This window comes from Paroedura picta, chromosome 3 (genome assembly GCF_049243985.1).
Source record: "Paroedura picta isolate Pp20150507F chromosome 3, Ppicta_v3.0, whole genome shotgun sequence".
Classification (NCBI taxonomy): Eukaryota; Metazoa; Chordata; class Lepidosauria; order Squamata; family Gekkonidae; genus Paroedura; species Paroedura picta.
In genome coordinates, this window is record NC_135371.1 from 82,599,749 (window position 1) to 82,623,118 (window position 23,370).

The window sequence follows — 23,370 nt, forward strand, 5'->3', positions numbered from 1 at the left end:
ACCCAATCTGGAATCTACAACTATTATAGACTGGAAAAGGTTGTATATAAACAGGCCAGCCTTTAGGGAGCAAGTGAAAGGTCTTACAAACCTATTGCTATCAAACATTAACTCCCTTTGCTTTTGCAGTTTCCTTCCCCCGAGTGGGATACTGTCACTCCTGAAGCAAAAGATCTTATCAATAAAATGTTGACAATCAACCCATCCAAACGCATCACAGCAGCAGAAGCTCTAAAACACCCCTGGATATCAGTAAGTATAAGTGTTTTGGAAATTGCCCTGAATCTTTTGTCAACAAATAATAAGCAGTGCTCATAAAGCACTTTCTAGAGGCTCTCTGTGGAAGGACAGTTCTGATACGTAACTCTTCATGTATGCACAGACAGGAGACCGTGGATTGCTCTTATATGAAAAGCATATGAAAAGATTTGAGAACTTGTTTATTTGCATTATTATGTATTACTATATTTGTTACGTGGGACCATTAATAGCGAGCCATTAGTTATTATTGAGGATGCTTAATGAGTGTTCTCTTTTTAATATTTCTTATAATAGTCAAAATAGCCTGCAACTATACTGCACAGTCAGTTAAAGTTTTATTTGCTGCTTCTTGAAAAATGCAGGAACATATGATTGTAGGGATGAACGCACATTTAAGAGTCAGAGTTTAGTCTTGTGCATGAAGGAATGAAATAATTATCCTTCACAAACGGTATTTAGATCTTCATAAAATGATATGGCTGAAAGGAGCTGAAAACCATCTTATTCAGAAAAAGCTGGGTTATACACAATTAGCCTCTCCAATAGATGTGTCTGATATAGTCCAGTTACGAAGTTGTGGACAGAGAACAAACAATGATAGAAGCTTTCATGACACTAGTGCTTGCTAGGCAATAAATAGTTAAAAGTAAATTAACCTCTTTTGGAGGTTCCCAACCTGAGCTAAGTTCGCCTGGCCTTAACCAGGGCCAGGGCCTTTTTGGTCCTGGCCCATACCTTGTAGAATTTCTCAGGAGAGCTGCAGGCCTTGTCAGAACTTTTTCAGTTCTGCAAGGTCTGTAAAATGGAGCTCTTTTGCCAGGTTTTGAGTTGAGGACAGGGCATGGAAGATCTGGCCCCTTTCAGAAGATCAGGCTCCTCCTGAGATGATCCCCCTGAGATACTGGTATCAGGAGGTCTGTTGAGCCAGTAAACCGGAGAGAGAATTTGTCACCGTCATGGGATGGTTTTAACAGGGGCTTTAATTACGGTAATTGGAGTTTTAATTATTGTTTTATAGGCTTTTATGGTGGGGAAATTCTTGTAAACCACCTTGAGCCACTAGGGAGTGGCGTTATAAACACTGAGATATTAATAAAAATAAATAAAACCCTTGTTGCTCAAACAAGTGAGATCTCTCCATTTATTCCGTTCCATTTCTGAGTAGACTTTCTTTCTGTCTTCTAGCACCGTTCCACCGTGGCTTCATGCATGCACAGACAGGAGACTGTGGATTGCCTGAAGAAGTTCAATGCCAGAAGGAAGTTAAAGGTATTTTTTATTTCATCCCTGATTCACAGGTGCATCTCTAGCAGATGGGTTTGCTTTACTGGCTTGTTTCTCCTTTCATTTGTGTGTTTTGGTTCACAAAAGTTTGGCTCTGATGCTTCCAGCTACCTTTTAATCTAATCTGTAGAATAGAAGAACACTGTAGATTAGAAATTAGAAATATATTCATTGAATAAGAAAAAGACTTTTATTACATTTGTGCCATTTTGATTCCGACCTTTTAATCTAAGGCAGCAAAGGCCTTCCTAGACACCATGAAGATTTTGTTAAACATTCAATGTGAACGTGAAGTTGCAATTCACATTTTTTGTAAACTAGTTCTGTTAGTTCCTGTGGAGAACAAAATACATTTCACATTGGAAATATTAGTGCTATAATGTCATTATTTCCTGGGCAGAAAGAAGTTCTGTTTTACTGAAAAAGTGGTTCTGCTCTGTGAAAAAGTCCATTATAATTGAGGATGATAATGCAGATTCATTATGCTCCTTATTTAAAATCTCAGGACCAGAATTAAAGTTACCTCCTGATAGGACGCATGATAGTTGCATTTCTCAGCACAATTTCATCGATGTCAACGGCACATACTTCTGAGTAAGGGAACTCAGCTCCATAACCAAATTAATTATTTTCAAGTAACTGGTTTAATTTTTTCAAGTAACTAATTCAATTCAAAACATGAAACCGTGGCTGATGTTAACAATTGGTGATATGTGAAACTAAGATTCAGTGTGAAGGTGATTATTCAGATCCTGGTTTGCCTTCACAAATTTTGGTTTAATTGCCTTTACTCTTGTCACTGCCACCTCCTGCACAAAGACCTGACTGACATCGTGGCCTGCATTAGACCAGGAAACAAGTTGAGATTCATATATCATGTGAAATCATAGTTAAAGCTAAGCTAACTTCAAACTATGGTGTCAGATCCCGGTGATGAAGCAAGCCACTCTCTATGTAGTACCAAGGTGTGTGTGTGTGTGTGTGTGGGGGGGGTTAGTATTGAATAAGTGAATCAACTCATTCGCCACTGTTTGGTCACCATAATTCTCCCTTCTTGGTTTATGAGCATGCATTGTGAATGTGTCCAGGGAAAAGGCTTAAGGTGAACAAGATTACTGAGCTGAAGGTAACAGGCAGTGATCTTTGTTTACTTTTTATCCAGTACTGCCACAATTATGTTTATGTTATCTTATTTATATGGTTTCTATCTAGCTCATAAAGCTAATTGGACTATCAACAAATGCCTCAAGAGTGGGAGTCAGAGGCGAAAGAGAGATGGCGATGTCTGTTCCCACTTGAACTTTTGTTCAAAAGTTTTTGTATTGAAATAAATTTTCAATCAATATATTGCCAGTGTAACAAATTAATTGAATTGTATGGAAGTAAATACTGACTACGTCATGCTAATTTAGTACAAAGATGCTGAAAAGCATCAGGGACAAGATGGAACCTTGTGGGACCCTGTAGGCCACTGGCTAAGGAGACAGGTACCAGCACTCCAGCATGATCTTCTGAACCTACCTTCCAGGTATGACGTAAACTACTACAAAACAGTGCCTCCCAGTCCCAACCCTGAGAAGCAGTCTAAAAGTAGACAGTAATCAATGGTATCAAAAGCTGTGGAGAAGTCCAGGAAGGGTTGCGGTCCCTGTGTTCATCTCCTGGTGCATTTCTTCTACCAGGCCAACAAGAGTGTTTCAGTCCCACGTCCAGGCCTGAAGTCAGATTGGACAGGATCCAAACAATTTTAGAAGTACTAGACTAAAAAGAACAGGGACCTATAATGTTCTTTATGAGTTGGTTCTCTACCCAAAGGAGTCCCAAAGTGGCTTCCAGTCACCTTCCCTTTTCTCCCCACAACAGACACCCTGTGGAGTAGATAAGGCTGAGAGAGCCCTGATATCACTGCTTGGTCAGAGCAACTCTATCAGTGCTGTGGCCAGCCCAAGGTCACCCAGCTGGCTGCATGTGGAGGAGGAGTGGGGAATCAAACCCAGCTCACCAGATTAGAAGTCAGCGCTCCTAACCAGTACACCAATCTGCCTGGCTTTTACTTTTTCAGAGAGAATGGCTGGGGACAGGGTAACTCAGTACTCTACTTTGGTAGCCCTATCTGTAAAATGGATATGAGGAGATCCAGGACTTACTCTTGGACATCTTTTGAAGAACCTGCTTTGTGAGAAATATGTATAGGAATAGTAGCGACAGTAATGGCTGTAATGCTGAATTGCCATAAAAACACAAGGCACAGATCAGTTTGGAACTGTTGGTATGAAGTTCTTAATATCTTACAAATAGCAAGTTTTGGAGACTAGTGACAATCTTGTAATTTCAGGCAATTAGATGCATCTTTTAAGGGGAAAGCTGAAAGTGAGGTATGTTTGCTCTTGCTGGTCTGTGCTGGTGAGGTAAAATCCCACTCAGTAATTCCTGACAGAACTCTTATCTGTTGGTTTGCTAGCATCAGAGTCTGTTTGCTGTTCTGTAGTATCGCACACAGAGAAAAGATGGCAGGCCTCCAGAAGGTGATTAAATCGACCTGTTGCCAAGACCATCCAGAAACCTGCAGAGCAGTGAAAATCTCTGAGCCACTATATCCAGTGACTTGTTTTCTGCAAACTCTAGGCTGTATCTATTAATATCATCTCAGAACTATATTCATCATGCTCCTGGAAGAGTGCCAAAGATTCATCCTTTTTGTAGCCCCAGCCTGCTTATTTATTCCACAGGTGCCTTTAAGAGGAATGAAATTGGGATGAGGGAAGGGATAAGCATGTTTCTGAATTCAATAATGTGTATTTTTTCCCCTTTTCTTTCTGTCTTTTGTGTGTTTCAGGGTGCGATCCTCACTACTATGCTAGCAACCCGCAATTTTTCTGGTAGGTAATGCAATTCTGCCCGAGATGAATTATTTATTTATATTTTGATTTATATACCACTTCCTCTAGAACCAAGTACTTGCTGCTTCTTGGTTTAATGGATACTAATCTTAGAGTGATGCCGGACACTGAGAGAAAACTCTATCTTCAGCTCTAACTGCAAACAGAGAGAGAGAGAGAGAGAGAGAGAGAGAGAGAGAGAAAAAAGAATGGCCATAGGATCTTGTCCACATTTATTTATTCAATTTCTATAACTGCAGCCTCTCAGCACAGCCATATTGAGGTAGTTTACAATCCAATCAATAACAATAATCATGAAATAATAAAATAACACTTAAAATCTTTAAAAATGAACCAGTTCACTGTAGCTGCCAGATTTGCCGACAACAGCACTGCTCCCTGCTTGGTCAGAATAGCGACTCGATTACACAACTCGATTCCTTAGCGAATAACAAGGCCACAACTTTATTAAAGGTGGGCACAACGTCCCTCCAGCCGGAGTGTTGGCAGGGCACGAGATCTGCCCGCCCGGCTGCGTATTGGTGGGTAAACAGGGCGCCCTGGGACCTGCCTCCACCCAGCTGGGTGGGCAGGTCCCTTGCACATGCCCTGAGGAGGCAGACAGTGAGGGTCACCGGGTGCCCACCTCAGTTCGGCCACCCCATCTGCCTGGCTCATGAGCCCCTAGCCTCCTTAGCCGGGGAGCTGCACTCGTTGTTGGGCTGATCTCTTAATGAGACCCCTCCCCCTCAGGTTCCAGTACGCAGCCTGGACCCCAGCCCAAAGACATGTGCTCATGCCCACCTTAAACTGCCACTGAATGGGCGCCGTTCAGCCCAGTTCCTGCCAACTCACGGACCTCCTTCAGCCATCCCACCAATGCCGCCCGCATATCATGCAGCCATATATCGCTGCCCCATTTGAAAAGGTGTACTCCATCCCCCCTAAACATGGGGGCCAATGCGTGAGGAATGTCAGGTTGTCATTCATGGCCGCGTTTTAGTATTTTTCATGAAAATTCCCTTCTGCCCCTATTTATAGACATATACCACTCAAATACAATTGCTGCTTTTTATTGGATACTCAGTAGTGAAGAAGATAGTGGTCAATAAATCCTGAGGTACCTTAACCAATAGTGCACCTGTCCTCTGAATCCTCAGGGAGTACCTGAGGGTGGTTGCTTTAATAAGAAAGAATTAAAATATAGTCAATTTGAGTTTGGTTGCATTACAGAGCTAGAAATTCTTTATATTGTCTAGAGTAGCGATCCCCAACCTGTGGGCCGCAGACCACATGTGGTCTTTCGACTAATTGGAGGTGGAAGGATGCCTTCTCCCCCCCCCCCCCGGCCCTTTACTTCATTCCCCCCAACCCTTTACAATACACTTAATTGTTGTGGCGTGTCTGTATCTTATTTTGAAGGGATGTTTAATTACCATAGCGATCAGAGAGCGCTAGGGCAGTGGTTGAGAGTAGAGGAGTAAACTACCCCCCCACCGGGCCTCAGTGGTCCCCGGTGAGTGGTCCCTGGCGTGGAGTGGTTCCCGGTGATAAAAAGGTTGGGGACCACTGGTCTAGAGCAGTGGTCCCCAACCCCCAGGACTGGGACCGGTCCATGGACCAGTCGGTACTGGGCTGCGATTCCTCCTCATCCTCCTCCCTGGCTGCTGCCTCGGGAGCTGCCCTGCCACTCTGCCACCGGCTCACCTTTGGTGCTCTCCAGTGGCCGCCATGGCTGGGGCTCTCCCTCGACGTGGCACTGTGCAGTTGCTGCTGGCAGCGCCCCCCAGTGGGCGGCATGAAGTCAGGGGTGCCGGTGGGAAAGCAAGTGGAGCAGGGGCTCAGGCAGCAGCAGCAACGTCTCTCGGCAAAAGACTACCCCCTCAGTAAAATTGTCAAGCGTTGACTGGTCCCCGGTGACAAAAAGGTTGGGACCACTGGTCTAGAGGCAATATAAAAAATCTTTGATGAAATGAGAGTGTACCGGAACCTTGTCCAGCATTGCTTGGTGGATATATTCGTGAATATTTTCCTCTGGATTACTTTCATTGCATGTAATGAAAATAATAAAGAAGATTTGTTTATTCATGCTTTATTGTATACACTAGATCAGTGGTCCCCAACCTTTCTGAGGCTGGGGACCGGCAGGGCATCGGGCCGCGCCCACGGGCCGCGCCCGCACGGGCCATGCCCGCGCATCGGGCCGCGCCTGCGGGCCGCGCCCACACAGGCCGCGCATGTGCAATGTGCGGCCTGGCCCTGATTCCCTCTCCCCGCCCTCCCGCAGTAAGAAGCTTCCCGGGCTGCAAGCTTGCGGCCTGGGAAGTTTTTTACTGCGGGGGGGGGTGGGGAGAGGGAACCGCGGCCCGGCGCCATGGCCTTTGCGGCCCGACACCGGGCCGCAGCCCGTAGGTTGGGGACCACTGCACTAGATATTAAACCCGCTGTGGCCAAAATACAGCGGGCCCTAGCATGATGGGTGGGTGGAGGGATGGGGCGAAGGAAGGAGGAAAAGGAGAGAGAAAGAAAGACAAAGAAAGGGAGGAAGATAGAGACAGAAGAAGAGGGAGAGAAACGGGTAGCCAGAAAGAGGCAGATGGAAGAGAGGGAGGAAGGGAGAAAGGGAAGAAGAAAGGGAATGCTGGGAGGAAGGGAGGAACAGAGTAACGTAGGTGGCCTTGGGACCTTCTGCTGGACCCAGGGGCAGGCTCGGCTGCCCCAGGGCCCGGCAGAAGGCTCCGGACGGAGGCTGCGGGCTTTGCGGCCTACCGCTGGGCCCAAGGGCAGGCTCGGCTGCCCCAGGGCCTGGCAGATGGCTCAGGACAGCGGGAGTGGGCTTTGTGGCCTTATGCCAGGCCCAGGGGCAGGCGAGCCTGCCCCAGGGCCCGGCAGAAGGCTCCCTGGGCGAGGGGAAGCCGGCCGGAGGACTTACCGCTGGGGAAGGCTTCTTCCTCTGAGCGGCAACTCCCCGGCCGGCCCAGATGAGGCTGGGCCAACCAGCCAATGGGGAGCCGCACTTTGCGCGGCTCCCCATTGGCTGCTTGGCCCTCGAGTGACACTGGGAGGGCTCAATGGGTACCCAAAACACTTTCCATTCTTCTCTTCCAGTTTATTCTCATATCAGATCTGTGAGGTCGTTAGGGTGAGTGTATAAGTAGACCAAGGTCACCCAGACAATTTCTGCACAAGAGAGTTCACTCTCTGTTTGTGGGATTTATTCAGGCTTCCAGATGGCATCGCCTCCCTCCCATGGCTTTCCTGGGGCTGGCGTGACTCTGCCTGGCTGTTGCCCCACAATAAGGGAACGCGGTCCCTTTTTTATTGTGGGAGCAGTAAGTCATAGCAGGGACGTCAGGAAGGGAAAATCTCTTTCCCCGCCCACACAACTACCACCCACCCCCAAGAGTCACTTCCGTCTTCTTCCCCCTGCCCTTTTTTCAAAGGACTTTTTTAAAAGCCTGCTATGGAGTCGAGGGGGAGAGACGCATTCTTTCTTCCTTCCTTTTTTTTAAAGGGACTGTAGCTTGACCATGTGGAAATAAGCTGAGGCAGAGAGGCAGGATGCCTCACCACATTTTCCTATACTCTGCTGTCCTGCTCAGTTCATAACCACACTGCGGTGCCAAGAGAAAGCAATGGGGTGCCCCACAGCTTTTTTACACACCCCTTTGCGCTGCTCGCACCAGCAAAGCCTGAGCTATTCCATGCCATGTTTCCTGCTGCTTTTTCCTTGGCTTCACTGTGCTGTTCTGTTTGCGGCTGCTTTTTCCTTTGCCATCTGCACTATTCACAAATAGAGGTCCCCTGCAAAGGGAGGGGGGAAGACATGAAAACACGGCTTGTCTAACTTTAAATATTTCTATGTTGTGGCAGCTCTGCGTTGCTACACAAATCTGGATTTTTTGGTTTAAAATTTATTTTTCCATGGTTGGGGGGTTGGGGGTCACTAGGATTTGCGATTATGGTGCTGAAAGATAAACAAGCCAAAATGGGGGAGGGGGAGTGCGTTCTGCTCAACTACCTGACTTGTCAGGAAGCAAAAACCCAGGACAAGGCTGGGGGATGAAGCGAGACTTTAAGTATTTGAAAGTATTTGAAAGGTTGTCACTTGGAGGAGGGCAGGATGCTGTTTCCGTTGGCTGCAGAGGAGAGGACACGCAGTAATGGGTTTAAACTACAAGTATAACGATATAGGCTAGATATCAGGAAAAAGATTTTCACAGTCACAGTAGTTCAGCAGTGGAATAGGCTGCCTAAGGAGGTGGTGAACTCCCCCTCACTGGCAGTCTTCAAGCAAAGGTTGGATACACACTTTTCTTGGATGCTTTAGGATGCTTTGGGCTGATCTTGCGTTGAGCAGGGGGTTGGACTAGATGGCCTGTATGGCCCCTTCCAATTCTATGATTCTATGATTCTATGATTCTATGAGACCTGTCAGGAAGACAGAAACTGTGCAGTAAGCAGGCGTGGATCTATAACCACGAGACAGCATGCCTTGGTTGCCGCTATGTGGAAATGAAGCCAAGTAAGCTTTTGTAGCAGGATGTAGATTTGTATCTGGGTCCGATTTTGCATGGCAGCAACAATGCTGGACCACTGCCAGTGCACTGTGGTGAAGCAGAATGTTCCACTGCTTCCTGTGTCCCGATGCGGGACATATTTCGGCGGGAGATCCTGTCTACCGGAACTACTTTCTCACCATGGACGCAGGTGGGGCAGAGAGATTCTGTCATGTGGGGCCTGGGTAGGGCATTTGGTTTTTTGCATGAAGGTGGGATTGCATGGCAATGTGATCCCACCTTGCAAATAAAAAAAAAATGCCCCATTCAGCCACACGGTGCTGTGAAGTGCCATGGAGCTGAGTGGAGCATTTTCTGTCCCCTCTGGGCTGCCTGAAGACTCTTCTGCATTCACATGGGCCTGCAGCTGGATAGACCCATTGGCTCCTGCAGCAGACTGGGGCAATGGAGGCCCTAATGTATGCCAGGCCCAGGAGGGGGCCAGGCTGATGCCAACATCTTGTAGTTGCAGGGATTAGCCCCACAGTCCTACAGGCACCAGCACTGCCTTTTCCACCCATGTGGATTCAGCCGGGGTCTCCCTAGTATGAAGCTTTAACCACTATACCACATTGGCTTTCATGGCTAATGTTCAGTCATGCAAGTTGCCTGGGGTTGCTGACTCCAACGATTCCTCCCTGAAAGATCAATATAGGCTTGGGAAAGATCCTGCCACAGCCCCCTGTTTTTACTGACAGAAACAAAGGCTTGAAGGTTGGCAATATTGTTGTGATTGCCTAGCAACAGCTTCTGAGGGCATTCACTTCTTAAAGATAGAGGTGCTGCTTCTATCATTTTGGAGGTCATGTTAACCTTCTCGTGCAATATTGTTTTGTTATATATTTCAGATTTTTCTGTAAAAAGAAAGATCTATAGAAAGATCCATGGCCCCAGTCTCTGATTTTAAGTATCTATAGATAGAATCATATCAAGAATTAGCTATGTTGTATTCCAAATTTCAGTCTAATATTAAGTCTATTTTCAGCCAACACAATACAAAAAGTATAAATCTGTCCCTCTTAATAAAACAGTAAGAAGGGTTGGGGAGGTTTGGGGAGGGCTGAGTCCGTGATCAAAACTCCTGGATTGGCCCCTTGGCCCTGAACTGACAAGCGGAGGGGCTAATCGGAAGGCACAAAGCACCTTCTGATTGGGCCCTCACCAGGACAGACCAGAGTTCCATTCACCCAGCCCAGCCAGGGGCAATCTGGAGACATGGCTGCCAGTCTGCCCCTGAGAGGGAGAGGAGGTCAGTAGGGCTGCCAAGGGGGATGAGAACAGAGGCTTGGACAGGCTGTGTCTGCCCTTTTCGCCCCAAGGCTGTCCTAAATGTTATGTCCAACTGCAAATTGCCTCAGAACCCTGACAGAGCTGGCAGGAGGCTGCAGAGTGCTCCCCCTCCCCCTCCCTTCAGGCCTGCTGCAAAGGAGTCTCTTGACAGGCCCTGACTGAGGGGAGGGAGACGTTTCTGAGAGCTATGCAGGGGAGCCTGAGGGCATGGGGGTGGGCCTTCCTTTTGAGGGCGGGAACTTTCCCCTTCTGCCAAACAGGTGGCTGACAGGGAGGCCACAGAAAAGCCCCTTCTCACTTAAAATACTGCTCTGGCTAGGGGTTAGACACAGCCAAGCCATGTGTCTTTCTTCTTTGCAACTCTCTGCAGATTTGAGGCCACTGCACAGCGTTATTCTGCAGACGAAACTGGATGCTGTTGCAGAGATTCTTTTGTCTCCTGTTTCATCAGCACAACAACCCTGTGCAGTAGGCCTCAAGTCTTTCAATTCAACAACAACTTATGTGAGAGGCCTTAAATGTTTCTTTTCTACCACAACCTTGTCCAAAGTAGCCCTTTATTGCTGGGGAGCTGATCTTTATACTCTGCAGGTGAGCTGTAATTCCAGGAGCTCTCCAGGCCCCACCTGGAGGTTGGCTACCCCTGGGTTGGAAATATTCCTGGAGATTTGGAGGTGGGACTTCAAAATCATACAATGCCTCAGCCTTCAAGGAGCCATTTTTGTCTGCAGTTCGGAGGTAGTGGTGCAGGTGTGTCTCTCCTAGGCTATGGGCTATGGCCAGCCCTTATCAGCAACTGTTTGTATTCTGGGGCGCAGACAGGCAGACCAGCATCAGTCCTATGAGTCTGGAAAGTGCAGGAAGATCTAAATAAATATTTACAGCCTGAAACAGTAAATAGTGAACAAGTAAATGGCTGGAGAGACATGAGAACTGATTTGACTTTTTCTACCTTTGCCTGGCAAATAAAAAACCAGCATTAAAAACCTTACTAAGGTAAGACTGCTGTGCACAGATAGTCTTCCTCTTAGGGTTGCCAGTCTGCTATGGGGAGAGGAAGGGAAGACGATTGGAAAATGCTTTGAGACACCTGAGGCCTGCTGGGTCACTACGGCCCTTTCCCAGTTCTCTCAGACCTCTCACAGCCCCACATCCCTCACAGGTTGACCAATGTGGGGAGATAAAGGGAAAAGGTGTTTGTAAACCGCTTTGAGACTCCTTTGGGTAGTAAACAACAGGGTACAAAAATCTGTTCTTCTTCTAAGGAGCAACCATGAATGAGGCACGTGGGCACATAACGTTTTATCAACACTGAAAAAATGGAGAAGAAGGAACAGGGTGGACACCTGTGTACTGTGACTACCCCATGTGTGTTAGGGCAGAGGGGCATTTCTGTGGCCTAATTCACACAAGAAGGGAATTGATGCATAACTGGGAGGAATTGGTTGCCATGTAATCTTTCTCTAAGAAGAGTCTCCAGTCTGATTTCCCCTTCACATAGCTGAAGACATGGCTCTGGAAAGCTCATCTGTAACCACTATGCCGCAATTCCCAAAGGTCGGTCCTCTCCCATACTCATTGAACATTCCACACCACAGGTTCTTGACACCCATATCTCCACACCCATGCCCTCATTTGCCACCACGCCACCACAACCTCCCACACAACACACACATTCAACCCCATGCCCTTACAGACTGGACAACTCCTCCCCTTCCTCTTCCCACTGCCAAGCTCTAGCACCCGTTGTATTCTTGGATACAATGGGCTTTGCCCCTAGTCTTATCATTTATTTATTTATTTATTTAGATTTCTATACCGCCCATTTCTTTGCAGCTCTGGGCGGTTTACACTGAACATTATATAACTTACATGGAACATTATACAGACTATAACATCAAAACAACTTTCAATAAAACATCGAAAGATTACATCAAAAGATTACAAAACCACATTTATAATATAAATAACAATTAACAGTAACTTTGGGAGAGTCATGGGCGGGCGTCTGGGGGGACCAGCAGGTGTTCTGAGTCGGTCGGCCTCAAGCAAATGCCTGGTGGAAAAGCTCCCTCCTTCAGAACTGTGGAAGTTCGGGTAGGGCTCTGATCTCCTCAGGGAGCTCGTTCAACCAGTTGGGGGCCAGGACCGAGAAGGCTCTAGCCCTTGTTGAGGACTGATACGCTTCTCTGGGGCCAGGGATCCGCAGCCCCTTGGAAGTGGCGGAGCATTAGACTCTTTTGGGGGTATAGGCAGGTATTATCATAATCTCCAACTGTCCCAAATAGAACTCAGATTGTTTAATATGTGAAAAACCATCAAATGCAACACAATTGTTGCATGGCTGACATGTAAAGGTTTTCCCTTATGCATGTTACATTATTTTATTGGAAATTTTTCATATTTAATAAACTTTTCTACATTTTCATCAATTAAGTTATACCAAACTCTGTGTATTTTAATGCGCCAAGGATAGAAACATGTTTGGATTTTATATGTGTGTCATGCAAGTGACTGTCTACTTCCAGATTTGAACTCTAATCCTGTAGTCATTTATTCATACTAAAGTGCCATTTACTTAAAACTATACAACTATAAGCCAAGTTCAAGGTTGGTACCATAGTTATTGACCAATAGACTTCTTTCTCATTAAAAATTGGTAATATATATATTTTAAATTTTTGTACAACCACCAGAAGTTCATTAAATTTCTTCAAATTCTTCTCTCTACACCAGTGGTCCCGGAAGGCCTCAGCACTGGGCCACGGCTCCCTCTCCCTGCCCCCCCCCCGCAGCGAGAAACTCGCCAGGCTGCAAGCAAATCGGCCGCCAATGCGGCCAATTAGCTTGCAATCCGGCAAGCTTCTTTCTGTGAGGGGGGGGAAGAGGGAAGCGCAGCCACCAGCATGCCGGCGGTGCAAACGCACATGCGCAACAGGTCCGCGCATGTGCATTTGCGCCCATGGGGCCGCAAACACGCACGTGGCAGTTTTGTGCATGTGCGCATGCGCGGACCTGCAGCACGTGCACGTTTGCGCTCCTGGTGGGACTGCAAACGCGCACACGTGGCAGCAAAACTGCCATGCGTGTGCGTTTGCGGCCCCAACAGGAGCACAAACGCGCATGCACAAAACTGCCGCACGTGTGTGTTTGCGGCACCACAGGGCGCATGCGTGTTTGCAGGGGGATGCTGCGCATGTGCGGGGTCCCGGATCGCCCTCCCCCCCGCCAGTCCGCAACCCCAAAAAGGTTGCGGACCGCTGCTCTACACAATATCCATAGCTGTGAGACCATCGATGTATAGATTAATGTAGACAATAAGCATTGGGAAGACTAATGTTATATTACTGATGCCCTAATTATTATTTAAATGTATAGTGTCCAGACAAAGGTGGCATATTATTTCTTTCCAAAATTCCATGTGGATGATATACAAGGAATGCTATAAGTGGTAGGCATTCAGTGTGAGTCAGACATTCTCTAGCTCTGACAAGAGTGGCTAAGGAATGCTTGCTTCTTAAATAGAAAGTTATGTAAATCTTTTTAAAAGATTCTAAGAAAATGTGCTATTTCTCATATATACAACCACACACCCTGGATCATAGTTTTTGTTAAACAATGCCCAGCAAGCTTTCCTGCAACCCCCTTTTCCCTCTCCATCCCAGGTATATAGAATGACTGCTGGTAGAGGGGAAATGGCCCATTTCAAAGTAACTGAACACAAGGGCCACAAATCATTGCAGAGCTGGGTATATTAAAAGCCACTGACTAACTATAAGAGGGTCGTGGTCCTGCTACGTATAGAAAAGGTTCATTTTTATACCCTGCTTTTCACTACTCAAAGGAGTCTCAAAGTGGCTTATGAAACTTTTCCTTTCCTCTCCCCATAGCGGACACCCTGTGAGGTAGGTAGGACTGAGAGTATTCTGGGAGAATGGTGTTGGGCCCAAGGTCACCCAGCTGGCTATATGTGAAGGAGTGGAGAATCAAACCCAGTTCTCCATATTGGAGGCCGCTGCTCTTAACTACTACAGCATGCTGGAAAAATATAAGTTCTTAAAGCCATATATTTTTAGCTGCCAATTAGTTTCCTCTCATAAAAAAAATTCTCACATAATCATCTTTAGTAGTACAGTTGATATCAAGTCTTATTACGGTACTAGACCAGTAGTCAAATTACAAGATATATAAAAATATCTGGCATTAACAAGATAAAAGAATCATTGATAACTAAAATATTATAAAAGATAAAAACATTCCAGCTATAAGAATCATTCTGGTTTTAAAACTCACAAGCATTATCTCAAGCCATTGAGACTATCTCTATCTAAGTTGCTCCGAATCCACCCAGCTCTTCCTTGTTTTGATTGCTCTCCAAGCAAATCTGGCCACAACAGAAGTTATTTCTGTGCTTTTGTCTGACAACATGTCTGTGATTGCCTCTGAGTTGGGCTTTTTCTGTAGGGAAGGTATAAGTTCTCCCCTGAATTGATCGTATAGCCTACACTGGAATAATACATGTTCAGATGTCTCAATGTAGTAGTACAGTTGTTTAAATTACTAAAGATGCAAGTGAAGATTTCAGTTTGTGCTTTGGAGATAAAGTATTGTGTAGATAGGATTATAAACAAGCAGAATGTCTGACTGGAATAGGAGAAACTACACAAAGCATTTCAAATATGACCCCCCCCACACACACACAAAAACACTTCCATGTAGGATATGTAATTTCAGCATATTTCCTCACACATGACAGTCACATTTGTGCGTGACCATATGGAATGAGAAATCACAGTTCGTTGTGTTTTCTTGTTGTGTTTTCATGGAGTGAAAATTGCCATGAAGTTGCAGCCAGCTTATGGCAGCCCCAGCAAGGGGTTTTCATGGCAAGTGAGAAGCTGGGGGTGGTTAGCCATTGCCTCCCTCTGCAGGGTCTTCCTTGGTGGGCTCCTGTCCAAGGAAGGACATTTTTTTTCACAGTCAGAGTAGTTCAGCAGTGGAATAGGCTGCCTAAGGAGGTGGTGAGCTCCCCCTCACGGGCAGTCTTCATGCAGCAGCTGGACAGCTACTGATCCTGGATACTTTAGGGCAGTGGTTCTCAACCTCGGGGGCGGGACCCCTTTGGGGGTTGAACAACCCTTTCACAGGGGTTGCGGCAGGGTAAGCGGCTTGGCCGGGTGTGTGTGTGTGTGTGTGTGCGTGTGTGTGCTGCTACTGTTGCCGCTCCTCCTGAGGACGTCTGCCAATTTATATACAATCATGAACAATGGATCTTCACACCATTGGTCAGTTTCGGTTTAATATCTGTGAAAGAACACTTGCATAATTTTATGGTTGGGGTTCAATATAACATGAGGAACTGTATTAAAGGGTCGCGGCATTAGGAAGGCTGAAAACCACCGCTTTAGGGTGATCCTGCATTCAACAGGGGTTTGGACTAGATGGCCTGTATGGCCCCTTCCAACTCTATGATTCTCTGAAGTACTCACCTTACTTTGCTTCTAAGAACTGATGAGCTAAGGCTGCCTGCCTTCCATGCATTCAGTATACATGCAGTGTAAGTAAAACAAAATGTTAAACACTTAGACAACGAGACTGTGTTTTCAGAAACCAAGGTGGCTATACAGTAGAAGGCTGTTGGGAAGTTTATATTTTTAAAGGGAGTTAAGAGAATTAACTTAGCACTCTTACTGTGGCAAGGGTTTGCTACTAACAGCAAGACTAGGAATTTCAAAGCCTTTATTGGTTTTGTATTCTCTACCTCCTAAGAAGTCCTGGGGCTTTTCACGCCTAAAGCAATGATGGTTACAGACAATTGGATTATCTGGTTCTGCCTAGAAGCTCTCCTTGGGCTGTGTGCCTGTGGCACCTAACTTCACATGTCCAGAATCTATTTGAAGGCAGTAGCAAGAAGAGGGAGGGAGTGTGAGAGGGCTGCAATCCCAGGAAACTAGGCTAGGTCTGGGATAGAGATAGTGGGGGCACAGGGATGGGATGTCTGCTTTTCATCATTGTCAAAATGTGGGCTGCAGCTGTCAGGATGTCATAATTGTAGCACATGACTCCTGCCAACAGGGGGTCTAAAATTAGCCAGAGAGGCTGAGCATGCAAAAGGCAGACAGGCAGTTGCATGCTGCTCTTGGCTACAGTCAGACCATTAGCATTTACACCAGAGGCCACAAAGCAGGATGGGCAAAAGTGGACATAGAGTAGGACTAGCCATGTAGCTGAAAGTTTCTGGAACTCCATCAGGAAGAATACATTCTCAGAGAATGCTTCTTCAGCTCCTTTCTCTTTCCTGTGCTGGACACTGTTTTGGTTTTTTCGAAGACTTGGGTATACAACAGTATAAGAGGCTGTCGCATTTCTTATTCACATTGGAGGATCCAAATGAGAAAACTTCAAATTTTGAGCTTCAGGAGCCTTTGAGAGAGACTTCACACAAAGAGCTGGATTGTAAAGTGAATTCAGGGCCTATAGAGGAGGCAGCAGTGCTGAATCTCTGATCAACAGTTTCTGTCTTCTGTTTCTATTGTTTAGCTTCCCTCATGTTGCTAGTTCTCACCCTATTGACTCTGGTACCTTGCCTGGTCCTCTTGACATGGTACTTTTTCTCCACAGGAGGGAAAAGTGGTGGCAACAAGAAGAATGATGGTGTGAAGGTAAGTCCCCTTCATTCCTGGCTTATACTGCCACTAGACTGGCTGACTTTGGCTGGGTAAAGGGTCCCAGCAGGTTTGGCTGGGTAAAGGGTCCCAGCGTGGCCCGAAGCCTTTGTATTAAAGCCATATTGCTAACGTATTGCTGGATCTCTTCCCACCATATGAGACTTCCCTATTGTTGTATTTCCTGCAAGACAGCAGAAATGAAAATATATTATTTTTATTTAGGTAAAAATTGCACTGCTGAGAGGAAGTAATGGATGTTCCAATTTGTGCATGGTTAATTTGGTTTTACCCATATTGCAGAATGAAACTTTTAAAAAGGACTAAAACGTGTGTTTTTTTTTAAGTAAAATGGACATTTCTGAAGAACTAAGCTAGGCTTTAATATGTCCTTTGTGAATCATGAATACACCATAACAATCCTCACAACAACCCCCCTCATCTTATTGATTTTTTGGAAGTAGGAATGTATACTCTGAACTGAGTCAGTTCAAATATTTGTAGGCCAATGTGATACCACCCTCATGTGTGACTGTAAGGTACAAAGCTCTTGTGGTATGATTCACATTCCAGTTACTTTTAAGAATGTATCACTTTGGAATGCAAGGAGACCACTTGCTTGATGGATCATCTTCCTTTGTGGGTCCCTAATCACTGTCCCTTCCATGTGTATTCTGAGGTGATACAGTCTTGTGAGAGAGTTGTACCACAAGCCCCTCTGATCATTTGAATAGGCTCTAAAACATTTCTAATCTAGTGCAAAGGGCTGTGAGAGGTAAGACAAACTGAAAGACACTTCATCTGGAAGAGGGAGATGGGATAGGAAGTGAGGGCAAGAAGGTCTCTTGGCTCATTAGGATTCTTTTTTTTGGACAGTGATAAGCAAACTCTCTTTTGCTAATAGTTGTGATTTTACTGGAATCCATAAGGCTGCTGGGAGAGTACAGTAAATTAGCATGGTAACCAGTATTTGAAACAATGAAAAACCTCAAGAGGTGGGAAAATACACGAGATTCCAACCTTGCATCAGTCACTTTGTTTATAACTTAGGCATTCTGTAACTTAGTTCATTGGCTTTGTTGATCTGTGGAATAATGAACAGTTTTTACTCCTTCCTGTGATGTTACTCCTTCTAAATAAAAAATTGTAAAAATTGAACATGGTATTGAATTATATTATGCTGACATAATCACGATCCCCCCCCCCGCCCCCGCCCCCAGAACCTCCTCCCAGAAGTCGTTGAACCATTCTTCAAGGGTGCCTGTCTGGCAACTTTTTCAGTGTTGTGCCAGGTTATCCTTGGGGAAAAGATTATGGAAAAGGTTATGGAAAAAGAACGATATTTATTACTTGAAGATGGTGCAACCTGACAGCAGGGTTTCCTTGCCAAAGAAATACAGATTCTTGCCTATCAGACTACTCCTGCCACTATCTCATTCCATTTTGTCTCCAAGGCACCACTGAGGACCAAATTCCATCCCAGCTCCCCCAAAGTTGGAATTTCCACCTGACTTATTGGTGGATTCTCATTTTCTTGTTTGATAATATGACTTTGTTAACTGGAGGAGATGATGGCTGTTTCAGTTATGTGGTATGGAAGATCCTGGGCCCCTTGGTTCAGGTGGCTAGTATGACTTTCTTAGGCAACTCACTGTTGTGGACATCTCATGGTAAGAAACTGACTAAAAAAAAACAATCTGTGATTTTGGAGGTGTTCCATTTCTAAGCAATGGTTCTGTTGTGGAAAGCAGACTGTTCCACTTCTTTACTATCATAAAATAAATGTCTCAGAGGCCACTTCTATAGAGCTGGAAACTTCTTAACTGGGAAAGTTAAAAGAAATGGAAGACCCTTTTTTCACTCTAATCTTTCCCCCAGTCTGCTCCCATGTCTTATTGACAGAAGAGGCTTTGTCTCTCCTTCAGCTACTGGGTACACAAGGACTTCACTGCCATGTTTGGTGTTGCATCCTGTTACATTGTAAATGAATGCAGTCACTGCCCATGTCACATCCTGTTATGTCCTGAATGAAATAAGCCACTGCCCTGTGTTACATCTTTTATTGTATTTATGTTCCTACTTTGATGGGGTCACTGCTTTTATGTTGTGTCATGTTGTGTCTAATTGCTTCTACAATTACTGTCCAGTAAGGTTTGGCAGGCAATTGTTCTTGCATCTTTCTAGGTTATAAATCAATGCAGTTGCCATACATCTAAGCCTAGTAGACTTCATCATGTGCAGCATAAGGGCTGATGCTACTAGCTGTCTTGTTGGCTTCAGAGAGGAAAATCTAGGAAGGCTACCTGAGAATGACTTACGATGCAACAAACAAGGCAGTAGGGAAGCAGAATTACCAAGTGATAATTGCTAGTGTAGTTCTACTTGTGTCAAATAGTCTTTGAGCTTGTCTACAAAGTGCATATGTTTGATACCTGTTAATTGTCAGTAAGGTGAGGGATTGAGATAGGTATATTTATGGCTTGCATAGTGGGTATATAGTGAGGTTGTTATTTTGCTGGTGTATTTTCCAGTTCTTCTTGCTTCCTATACTGTCTTGCAAGCATGAAAGAAAAGTGTACACCAATAGTGATACAGTAAGAACTGAAAGAAGATTATAGTATGGAGAGGTCCAAACCATTGTAAAGAGGGCATAAGTAAGCAGAGCAAAAAAGTGAAAAAGGAGACAAAATGGATTAGAGGTACAGAAAATAGGAAATGCCTGCAAGAGGTCAGCAATGTTTTGAGTATATATTAGGAATCTGACATTAGGAGTCTCTCTTTAATGTATGTTAAAATGAGAAAAATCTATCATGAATCAATGCCTTGAATGTTAGATGGTTCCCAAGATTCATGTATGCTGTTCAGTACCACTTAGTGGCTCAGAACAAATTCTTCAACTACATCCGCAATGCAAATAAGCTTACTTCCATCTAGCATGGTTTTGATTTAATACTTTCTACAAATAATATCAATAATAATATTAGAGCCTCTTGTGGCGCAGAGTGTTAAGGCAGCAGACATGCTGTCTGAAACTGTCTGCCCATGAGGCTGGGAGTTCGATTCCAGCAGCTGGCTCAAGGTTGACTCAGCCTTCCATCCTTCTGAGGTCGGTAAAATGAGTACCCAGCTTGCTGGGGGGTAAACGGTAATGACTGGGGAAGGCAGTATTGAGTCTGCCATGAAAACGCTAGAGGGCGTCACCCCATGGGTCAGACATGACTTAGTGCTTGCACAGGGGATACCTTTACCTTTAGACAAATAATATCAATTTGGTGCTCGGTTCCATAGAATACAAATTACAACAATGTCTCTTTAGTAATTGGAGGCTGTCCTTAGGGATGCTGACCCATGATTTATCATCCTGCTAAGCCCCCCTTTTATTCTCTGATGAGATGGGAAATAGCACAATCTCCCTCTTGCGGTCCTGTTTTCTGATCAAATTGATTATTGTTGTGCCAGGTACACAGATCAAGAAAGAAAAGCTATCATTTGGTATGAAGTTTGATTTAGGTCTACCTCTACACTCCTGCTTGCAAATGTGTGGTTGGAAGCCATGCGTTTCCATGATTCCTCGTATGGAATTGGTATCTCAATCCACCCCTTTTGAAATTATGAGCAACGGTATTATCTCCCATATCAGATATGAAAGGCTACCAAAATGGTTACCAAAATGATTTTTTCTATGTGGGATTCATCACCTCTGAGAAAGTTTACCTTTCTCAATCAGGATGCAATGCACAGCACTGTAACTATGGGTTATATCAAGCTGCCTTGTAGATCTCAAAGAATGGAGTGGCAGGATATAAACATTTTAGATATTTAGGAATGTATAATTCTTATACACATTAATTCTTGTTTGGTATTCCTGCAAATGTCCAATGTAAGGATATCACAGTGGGTCATAACAGATCAGATGTGTTTTACAGATAAAATTCACACTGTTAAGCACACATGAATGCTGTGCACACATAAGCTTATTTATTTCTATGCTCTGTTTCTATTTCCACCCCCTCCCCCTCCCCCCCAAAAAAGGTAACTCAAAGCAACTACAAAAGTAGCTCTGTTAAGGACAGAATGGTTAGCAGTCAGTATAAAATACAAGAATGTTACAGATGTAGCTTAAACATTAAGGGCCATTTCCCACGGCTTAAAAATAGCACAATGGTTGCTAATTGAAAACGCTACTAATTTGGCATTACCCACGACGTCGTAGACAATCTGCAACACTCCTGAAACCGATCAGCAATAAGCGCTTCGTTTTAGCGCTTTCAGGGGAATCCAGAAAAGTGGATTCACCCTCCGGATAGCGATACACTCCTGCAACCAATCTGCAACACTAGCGCTAAAGACCTGTGCGTTACCATTGTTGCTGGTTCTTCAAAGCCCCTCCCCCTGGCTCTCTTCTCCAAACTTCCGGCGAAGCGATCGCCATTTTTTTTTCTCGGAGCGAGCGGGGATAAACGCACCGGCGAGCCTCTTTCTGTTTAGAGGCTTCCCTGGCTTCATTCCTTCACCTTTAGTCACTAAGCACAAACCACTTAAAAGCCCGTTTGCTGAAATAAAGTCCCTTTATTTTTTACACATAAATTCAGCCGAAAATCGAGCCCGTGAGAAGGGGGGGGGGATTTTTTTTTATCACTCGAGGCAGCATGCAAACGATCATACAATCAAACGACAGCTCACATTAGGCAGCTGGATGGGTCTCTCCGTAGCAAAGAATCTACACAGATTCGTTGCTATGGGTCTGTTTTTTTAAAAAAAAACTTTTCTTAAAGGGAAAGGGGCTGTTTGGGAGCATGCTAACGGCTGCCCATTGGCTGCTTGACGGCCAGGGGCGGGACGAGCTTGGCAATAGCGCTTCCTTTCTAGCGATTTCTGCCGTGACCGGAAGCCTGTGGGAAACGCTAAAAAACGCAACTGATTCCACTACAAAGCCAGGTGTGCAAAACGACGAATTCCACTATTTTAAATGGCGATTTTTCATTCCGCAAACAATTTGCAACAAAGATCCCCGTGCGAAAAGGCCCTAAGAATCCCTGTAAGAGCCATTCAGTCTGATATGACTTTTTGTTTGTGGAGGTTTTGAAGCCTTCATGGGGAGGTTTCTGAAGGTTCAGTAGATATTAAGTGCCCTGCCACACCTGGAGCATTAAACTAGATTAGATTTATTAAGGTTTCTTCTAATGTTATACTCGGGGGCTCAATTACACATAATATTGGGGGGTTATATGAATGGTTCTCTCAGCATTTTTATTTTAGAGCATATTCATGAGAATCCAAATTAGACTAGGATCATGGCATGATGTAAGTGGCCTAGGGTGGTGGTGGTTTAAACTCAGTCCTGTTTTTCTCATCTTAAATGGACTCTAGTCATTTGCCTGTTTGGGGTATATGTTATGGATACTGAGATGGGTACTAGTATGTTTATCCCAGCAGTTCAAATCCAGCTTTCTTGGATATTTTAGATTGAGTAAATATTGTGTGTGTGTGGGTCACAGCCCATACTTCCAATCTAAAACAGGCCTCCAAGTGAGGGATTTTTAAAAATAATGCTGAGAGCGCTGTTCACAGATTCTCTGGTGTTATGTGTATTTGAGAAATAGTCAGTTCAAGTTTCTATTGTCTGAAGCCACTAGTGATCACATATAGAATAGTGAGAGATGTTATTGCCATGGACGATTTGGAAAGCATAGTGTTTCATTGACAGAAGGATGCATTCGGATACTGTTGTGTACACAAGTGAAGTTAGTGTGATAATTAGAGCTTGACACCAATTTGATCCTGTGGAGGATCTCTGCTGTCAGAAGCAGGGGACAATTTTTGCTGCTTCCCTGTTCTTCCTGAAGACCTGTGTCCCCTCTCATATTATTTCTATGAGGCCACAAGGCCTCCAGATACAGCATTTCAGGAGCCATTTTGGGCAGTAGTAGAAGGGGCATGCAAAGAATTTGCACTTTGCTTCCGTCACTGGAAATATTTGGTGGAATTTAAACCCTGATGTAGAGCCTCTTGTGGCGCAGAATGGTAAGACAGCAGAAATACCGTCTGAAGCTGTCTGCCCATGAGGCTGGGAGTTCAATCTCAGCAGCTGGCTCAAGGTTAACTCAACCTTCCATCCTTCCGAGGTCGGTAAAATGAGTACCCAGCTTGCTGGGGGGTAAACAGTAATGACTAGGGAAGGCACTGGCAAACCACCCCATATTGAGTCTGCCATGAAAACGCTAGAAGGCATCACCCCAAGGGTCAGACATGACCTGGTGCTTGCACAGAGGATACCTTTACCTTTACCTTTAAACCCTGATGTATATTTAATCAGAGCTCAAAACATAATTACCAGTTTAGAAGTCTGTGCTATGATGAGTTTTAGAAATCTAGTTCTAATGAGGCTAGGCTGGAATTAGAAAATTACAAGATTAGAATTTAATTGTACTA

At 44.9% G+C, this 23,370-nt stretch overlaps 1 protein-coding gene across 3 annotated transcripts in view; it reads left to right on the plus strand.

Moving 5' to 3' along the window:
• The window catches only part of CAMK2A (calcium/calmodulin dependent protein kinase II alpha), a 258,280-nt gene that overhangs the window by 193,002 nt on the left and 41,908 nt on the right, over nucleotides 1-23,370 (plus strand). For all 3 annotated transcript variants that reach the window (XM_077326579.1, XM_077326581.1, XM_077326580.1), the window contains exons 10-13: nucleotides 130-252; nucleotides 1,447-1,530; nucleotides 4,382-4,424; nucleotides 16,895-16,935. In XM_077326579.1, coding sequence (XP_077182694.1) covers nucleotides 130-252; nucleotides 1,447-1,530; nucleotides 4,382-4,424; nucleotides 16,895-16,935 — 291 coding nt within the window. The remainder of the gene's footprint in view (nucleotides 1-129; nucleotides 253-1,446; nucleotides 1,531-4,381; nucleotides 4,425-16,894; nucleotides 16,936-23,370) is intronic.